The sequence below is a fragment of the Bos taurus genome, chromosome 5 (assembly GCF_002263795.3).
Source record: "Bos taurus isolate L1 Dominette 01449 registration number 42190680 breed Hereford chromosome 5, ARS-UCD2.0, whole genome shotgun sequence".
Classification (NCBI taxonomy): Eukaryota; Metazoa; Chordata; class Mammalia; order Artiodactyla; family Bovidae; genus Bos; species Bos taurus.
Window position 1 is genome coordinate 87,603,345 of NC_037332.1, and position 8,444 is coordinate 87,611,788.

At 41.5% G+C, this 8,444-nt stretch overlaps 1 protein-coding gene across 1 annotated transcript in view; it reads right to left on the minus strand.

Moving 5' to 3' along the window:
* ETNK1 (ethanolamine kinase 1) overlaps positions 1 to 6,255 on the minus strand; it is a 54,763-nt gene extending 48,508 nt beyond the window's left edge. Inside the window, exon 1 of the mRNA XM_002687736.6 lies at positions 5,838 to 6,255. Within this exon, the coding sequence (XP_002687782.2) occupies positions 5,838 to 5,993 (156 nt within the window). The 5' untranslated portion in view covers positions 5,994 to 6,255. The remainder of the gene's footprint in view (positions 1 to 5,837) is intronic.
* Positions 6,256 to 8,444: the final 2,189 nt, after the last annotated feature.

The following is an 8,444-nucleotide window of genomic DNA, read 5'->3' on the forward strand; positions in this document are numbered from 1 at the left end:
CTTCAAGGCCACTGTCCTAATTTGGATCCCAGCACCGCTTATCTATACTAACATAACAGTCTCTCCTCAGTTGTCTTTCACAAACATTTTTTAACGCAATACACTGGGGAAAAAAACGTATTTATGGTTTAATTCAACACATATATAGTTTTATGTAAAACTAAAGAAAGCTTCACAAGAAATATTCAACCGTATTACTTGCAATGCTCTCTGATCTATCCTATCACATCTTAACTCATCTTTTTAAACTGTAGTGGTTTCAATCCACTATACTAATTTAGCATCCTCTTAGTAAGCAGCAACCAAGAGTTTCAAAAATAATGTCCTTTTTAAGTGATCTGCTGCTGCTGCTAAGTCGCTTCAGCCGTGTCCAACTCTGTGCGACCCCAGAGACGGCAGCCCACCAGGCTCCCCTGTCCCTGGGATTCTCCAGGCAAGAACACTGGAGTGGGTTGCCATTTCCTTCTCCAATGCATGAAAGTGAAAAGTGAAAGTGAAATCGATCAGTCGTGTCGGACTCTATCGACCCCATGGACTGCAGCCTACCAGGCTCCTCCGTCCATGGGATTTTCCAGGCAAAGGTACTGGAGTTGGGTTCCATTGCCTTCTCCGTTATAAGTAATCACTCACTTCCCAATTCAAAACATTTTCTTCAATGGATGCTGCCTAAATAGTAATCTGCCATTTCTCTAAAAAATATGTAACATACCTCCTTAAAAACATTCACCAACTTCCCATTATGTCCTAGATAATAAAATACCACCTCCTAATGAAGCATAAATACTTCATATTTAACCTCTCCCTTATTTGGAAATCACTTTGTACACCACACTCATACTCCATGAAACACTCATAGTTTACGCAAGTGGTTTTTCTTTGCCCAGAAATACTTCCCCATTCCATCTCCTATCTTTCCTTCCAAACTCAATTCAAGGTACCCCTTGAAGCCTTTCTGTGAAGCCTTTCCTTCTCCATTCTCCCATGCCTACCTTCTGCTACAAGAAATGCTGCTGAAAATTAGCATTATGCCAGTACAAAAAAATACATGTCAAAATTTTAGGAGCTTACAATTCTTTTAGAACAACTTTCTACTTACAAAGGCTGGGGGGGTGGTGAGCCAGGGATGGGGGGCAGGGTGAAGTAATTAAACATACTGTGCATAATTTTTACCTATTTCATTTAATTCTCCTGATACTCTACTCTTAGTAGTAAAGTAGTAAAAGAATAGTAATAAAATTACTATTTGTAGTAGTGTAAGAGGAGAGTGAAAAAGTTGGCTTAAAACTAAACATTAGAAAACTAAGATCAAGGCATCTGGTCCCATCACTTCATGGCAAATAGATGGGGAAACAATGGAAACAGTGACAGACTTTATTTTGAGGGGCTCCAAAATCACTGCAGATGGTGATTGCAGCCATGAAATTAAAAGACACTTGTTCCTTGAAAGAAAGTTATGGCCAACCTAGACAACATATTAAAAAGCAGACGTTACTTTGCCAACAAGGGTCCATCTAGTCAAAGCTATGGTTTTTCCAGCAGTCATCTATGGATGTGAGAGTTGAACTATAAAGAAAGCTGAGCACTGAAGAAGCGATGCTTTTGAACTGTGGTGTTGGAGAAGACTCTTGAGAGTCTCTTGGACTGCAAGGAGATCCAACAAGTCCATCCTAAAGGAAATCAGTCCTGAATATTCATTGGAAGCACTGATGCTGAAGCTGAAATTCCAAAACTTTGGCCACCTGATGAGAAGAACTGATTTATTGGAAAAGACCCTGATGCTGGGAAAGACTGAAGGCGGGAGGAGAAGGGGACGACAGAGGATGAGATGGTTGGAGGTATCACCGACTCAACAGACATGAGTCTGAGTAAACTCTGGGAGTTGGTGATGGACAGGAAGGCCTGGCAAGCTTCAGTCCATGGGGTGCAACATGACTGAGTGACTGAACTGAACTGATAGTAGTTAAATTCTGTTTTGGACTATGCTACTATTTTCCAAGGTAGATAGTAATTTCTTTTTATAGAGATTTTTAAACTTGCCAAAGGTGACAAATGGCTGACATCAGGATTTGAAACCATCCTCTTTCTACTACACTATGCTGAGGCCTCAAAAAGTGATGAAATGGTTGCTCAGCCCAAGACATATAGCTATTAATACCTGAAAGTGAACTAGCACATTAGACCCCTGACTTTGTGGTCACACATTATCAAAACACACGGGAGCCTATCAAACATTACACATCCTTCACAGGAGCCTATTAAACATCCCATCTCTCTTTGTCATAGTTAAAATACTCTTAGGTGTTATCTCCCACTCAAATACTTTCCTATTAGATAGTAATGATTTTAAAAGAAAGCAGAAGTGAATCCCTTTTCCAAAATATTGTCACGTGTGGAAAAAGTAATGAAATTATATTTGTAAGGAACTTAAGACAAAATCTTTCTATGAACTTTGCAGAGAAATGGCTTCCCTGTCTTAATCATAATATACAAACTGCAGTCCACGGGGTCACAAGGAGTTGGACCCGACTGAGCAACTGAACTGAACAAACATAAACTTTTATCAAAGAGCAATAATTTATGAGTTCTCATCCCAGATCTGCCATTACTAACTTCAAGTTCAGTATCATTTAACTATAAAATACATATTAACAGTTTACATCTATCTCACAGGATTGTTGGGAGAGTGTATGCCAAAGTGCTTTCTTTATAAACAGTAAAATATTAAATAAAAAACACTCTGATGTATTATTTTAGACCTACTCTCCCTATTCTAACATACTACACTCCACAAAGCTCACCACTACTTTTATATTGTAGTCTTTTAATTTGGCAGAGATAGGGAAAAAATAACTCAACTTTTTAAAGCTCTATCTAAACTAAGATATATTATCCCATATGTCCATAAGTTGTGAGCAAAGACGGGACCCTCTATCATTTTGAATGTACTAACATCTTTTTTTGTTTGCTTCTGGATTTTGTAATGTGCTCTCAAAGTTCAGCTGGCAAGAGTAAGTGCCAGGTAAATAAGTATTATTAGATTAAGCTTCTATGCTATGCTATGCTAAGTCACTTCAGTCGTGTCCGACTCTGTGTGACCCCATAGACGGTAGCCTACCAGGCTCCCCCGTCCCTGGGATTCTCCAGGCAAGAACACTGGAATGGGCTGCCATTTCCTTCTCCAATGCACCTAAGTGAAAAGTGAAAGTGAAGTCGCCCACTCTAAGGTATGTTTAAATAATATTTTATATCACAAAAGAATTTGAGAAAAAATCTTTTAAAAATATGTGCCATTATTACTGATACTTGTTTTAGTCTTTTGACTACATGTGAGGTATGACTTTTATCTTTATACTTCAAAGGAGATAAAAGCAAATCTCAAAAGAAAATATTCCTGTCCATATTTACTAAAGAAATTCTGAAGCATCATAAAAGCAGAGTTTATAATGACCTAGAATGTGGGAGTCAGATCTACTAAATTGAGAGATGAATAACCATCAACTCAGCTTAGCAGTTGTCCCAGCTTCTGGATCAAAAGCTTTGCTTGCACATGGAGGGATTAGATTTCTAAATAACAGTCATCATAAGAGCAAAACAAATGGTAGTATTTACCTTCATTTACAAATAAGCACACTGGAAGTTTGGATAATGAGTACAAAGGTCTTAAAGTCAAAAGCTGGTACTCGGGTTTCAGGTAAGGCTCAATCTCAAGTACTTTCAACAACCAGAAACAGTCTGAATGTTAACACATTTTATCTTTTTTTTCAACCTATATCCTGGCTTTACTTCACTGAGTTATATCTAAAAAAATGATAGTACCCATCTAAAATGGTTGTCTGAGGGATTAAACGATTTAAAAAAACACCTAATGCACCTCTAAAATTCCAGTCATCAAAGCTTCAAACTCTTAAGTCTCTGCTTAAAAAGTAATACATCTTATCAGAACCAGAGTTTACCAGAAAACGGCAATGTCTTTAATTAATATGTTTAATTAATAACTGATGGCCGGAACATAACTTATTTAAATAAATGTAAAAAACCAGAATAAGTTAATAAATAATAAACTAAAGAAGTGTGGAGTTTCAACTTGGAAGTTTCAATTAAACTAATTTTCCTTAAAGAAAATACGCTGTTATTGTTCAGTCACTAAGTTGTGTTGGACTCTGCAACCCATGGACTGCGGCACGCCAGGCTTCCCTGTTCTTCACTATCTCCCAGTTTGCTTAAATTCATGTCCCTTGAGTCGGCAATGCTATCTAACCGTCTCATCCTCTGTGTCCCACTCCCTCCTTCTCCTTTTGCCATCAATCTTTCCCAGCATCAGGGTCTTTTCCAATGAGTCAGTTTTTCAAATCAGGTGGCCTAAGTATTGGAACTTCAGCATAAGTCCTTCCAAAGAATATTCAGGACTGATTTCCTTCGAGGATTGACTGGTTTGATCTCCTTTCAGTCCAAGGGACTCTCAGGAGTCTTCTCCAACACCGCAATTCAAAAGCATCAATTCTCCGGTGCTCATCCTTCTTTATGGTCCAACTCTACTATTTTTTTTTTAAATTACACATGAAAATCACTTTTGATTCACAATGTCCTACATATCTGGCTAACAAACACTCCCTTAAATTTTCAAAATTTTTGTCTCATAACTTTTTTCCAAAACATATGGGTCCTTTTAATCTGCTCAAAACTCTTCCAGACAGTAAGAATTGAAGCCAACATTTATGAAACTCAAGTGTCAAGGACTGTTCTGGGCCCTAGGGCACTATTCATGTTTTATTCATTTTTATATAGGTGACTACTTTAGCAAAGCACCTGAGATACTGTTGAGTCAGTTAACTTTGCTGAAACAGTCAACAAAATAAGGCAGATGATCTGGCTCTTACATTATTGCTCAGATTTGAAACAAACCTCAAATACGCCAGCCTTTAAAATTACTCTGTGTTTGCAACGGAAAAGGAGGTTCATTTTCGTATATAGTACCTAAAACTGCAAAAGTTAAAAAGAAATAAGTGCTCAAAATACATTTCCTGTATGCTGCATCATAACTTATTGAAAATAAGCTATTCAAAAACGCATAGGTTCTCCAGGACTTTTTCTCCCAATTTCTGTCTATGAATACAGTGGCTCCGGAAAAAGAAATATTCACAAGCCACCTATCGTTCTAACACCAGATATTGTTAGTTTCACTCACATGATTAAAACCTTTACAGAAATACTGATACAAATAAAATAACGTGTGCAGGGCCACCTAAGAACCCAATCTGATAATGCATGATGACCATGGTCATTACTTTGGGATACAGGGCTGTCGCCAATCCCAGGATTTGAGAAGATAAAACGCAGGGTGAGCATCAGTGGGTTACACCGACGGGGGGAGGGTTGGAAAGGGAAAGGAAAAGATCAGAGAAAATTAATTACTGCATTATTCGTGAAAGGAAAGGCGACAGTGGCTTAGGCCGACGAGCGAGGACCCCTTGCAAGGGGAGTGGAAAGGGTTCATTCCGCAGTCTTCTAGGAAAGGGGAGGGGGAGGAGGGGCAAGTAACAACAAGAACCTTCCTGAGGTGGAAGGGGTGCGTCACTAACGTAGCCGCTTCGGGAAAAAGGAAATCTGCCCTCAGGACAACCTTAGTAAGCAAAGATGAAAGAAGGGGGAGTGACCTTCCTAGGTGTGACGGAGGAAACACAGGGTCACTTCCCAAAGAACGGAGCGAAAAGACGTTCCCGGAGATCCTCCTGGGGCCCCGGGGACCATAAAGGACGGTGAGGTGAAAACCCCCCACTCCCTTCCCCCTGGGCCGCGTCAAGGTCGGGAGAGACCCGGGGCTAAGGTGTGGGCGTTACCTGCAGGGTCACCTCCTGAGGGTCCCAGTGCGGCCGCAGATGTTGCAGGAGGCTCAAGGCCCCCTCCCGGCAGCGCTGCTCCTCCTGATCTTGCACCGTGACGTCCAGCTTGGGGACCTCCGGGGAGCCGGGCGGGACGTGGATATAATTGGCCATGGCCCAGGCGACGGCAGAGACTACCACAACGACGACGGCGACGGCGACCACGAGAACGGCGGGCGCCGACAGGCTGCTGGATCCTTCCGTCCCGGGGCGCCCTCGCGGGAGGGCTGGGGGCGTTCAGACTGACGGCCGAGCGGTAGGAGAACCGGTGGAGGCGGCACTCTCGCCGACCCGGGTCTGGACAGCGGCTGAACTGAGCGGGGAATGCTCACGGGAAAAAAATTCCTCTCGTCTGCGCTCGGCCGCCGGCGGGCGCGGAGCATGCCGGGACTGGCCTGACGCTGGCGTCACGCGTGGGGCGGGGCCTCGGCTGCGTCAGGCTCAAGGCCGCGTGTCTAGCTCCGGGGCACAATGGGCCTGGTTCCCAGAGCTCGGTTTCTTGGCCTTTATCAGACTCTTCCTGGCGTGGTGTTAGTCGGAAACACGCGGGGCTCGCCTTCTGGAATGAGGTTGAGCCCTGCCAAGCCCCGAACGAAAGGCACTGAAGCTTTAGCTCACCTTTTTGGAGGAAGGGGTGGGTCTTGGGATCTGGGTTTGAGGTAGGGCTGACTTTTTCTGGAATGCCAGGGACGCGTCCTGAAATAACCCCAGGGTCAGCCTCTGAGTTTGGCCTGAGTCTGGGCAATCTAAATTAACTGGGTCGCCTTGATCTCGGAACTGCTGTGTACTGAGGTCCACATAGTTGGGTTGACAACTAAATTATCATCAGCAGTATACTGAGCTCATGGTATACTGGGACAGTTAAGATAATTGGGTAAAACGGAGACTGCACTTCAAGATGTATTTTTAAAGGTCGGTTATTTGACCGTACTGAGAATTATTTAGAGTCAGGAGGAACAGGTTATAGTCTATGAAGATGGAAGGGAAGTAATTCTGAGTCTCAGCGATGGAGGTGCCGGGTGGGCTTTTGGTCTTGTATCAGCTAATACCACTGCTAAGAGAATACTGGAAACTGGGTAATCCACAAGTAATTTACTGGGACTTCCTAATTTTCCTTATAATGTGAGGAAATTGGTTTTAGATTTGACCTCTTAATCTGTCTTCTCTGCAACACTTGGTAAATGGTGAATATACTTGTTAGTGGTGAATTACATCACTAACAACTCAGCTTAACAGTCAAAATGTTTAATTATCTGATTAACATCAGTTTACATTCCGATTGTTCAGAACCTACTTACCTTTGTAAATCACAAAATAGCTTACTTTCAATAAGGGGAGGCCGGCGGGGGCGGGGGTGGAGGGGGCCTGTGCGCGTGCCAAACTTCATAAACTGAAAACAAGGAAAAGAGAGTTTTATAGATAGCAAGAAAGTTGATTCAGTATATTCCAAACTTAGTCTTTTTTAAATCGTATATTGCAAGAAATGCTAAATTACATGTTCTTCTTGTTTGTGTGGAAATAATATACTAATAATTTCACATTTCAGGTAGAATCTATTTTATTTTTGTATAATTTGTACTTGTATTAAACAGTTGGAATTTTAAGAATTTTGAAACTATTCTGAATTGTGAAATGATTTTAAAAATTATTTCTGGAATTACACAAGTTTGTAATTTTAAAGAAATATCTGTTAATAATTAGACCCCCCCCCAAAAAAAAACTATTAGGTGCCTAAGAATAAAACTAACAAAATATGTGTAATACTTTATGGGTGAAATTATACTAATGGAGAAATGAACCACATCCATGAATAAGAAAACATAGTTATTATAAAGACCTCAGTTTTCACTGAACTAATCAATAAATATAGTGCAATTACAATTAAAATCTCAACTGAGTTTTTCACAAAACTTGTTAAAGTGACATTAAATTCACACCAGAACTTAAGGTCAAACAAAAGCTGCTATGATTCTTTGTGGGAGAGGGAGATTGGAGAATAAGTTGGGAGAACGCATCCTACCAAGATTTATTATATAACGGTTTTCAGTTCAGTTCAGTGGCTCAGTTGTGTCCAACTCTTTGCGGCCCCATGAATCGCAGCACACCAGGCCTCCCTGTCCATCACCAACTCCCGCAGTTCACTCAGACTCACGTCCATCCAGTCAGTGATGCCATCCAGCCATCTCATCCTCTGTCGTCCCCTTCTCCTCCTGCCCCCAATCCCTCTCAGCATCAGAGTCTTTTCTAATGAGTCAACTCTTCGCATGAGGTGGCCAAAGTGCTGGAGTTTCAGCTTTAGCATCATTCCTTCCAAAGAAATCCCACGGCTGATCTTCAGAATGGACTGGTTGGATCTTCTTGTAGTCCCAGGGACTCTCAAGAGTCTTCTCCAACACCACAGTTCAAAAGCATCAACTCTTCGGCGCTCAGCTTTCTTCACAGTCCAACTCTCACATCCATACATGACTACTGGAAAAACCATAGCCTTGACTAGACAAACCTTTGTTGGCAAAGTAATGTCTCTGCTTTTGAATATGCTATCTAGGTTAGTCATAACTTTCCTTC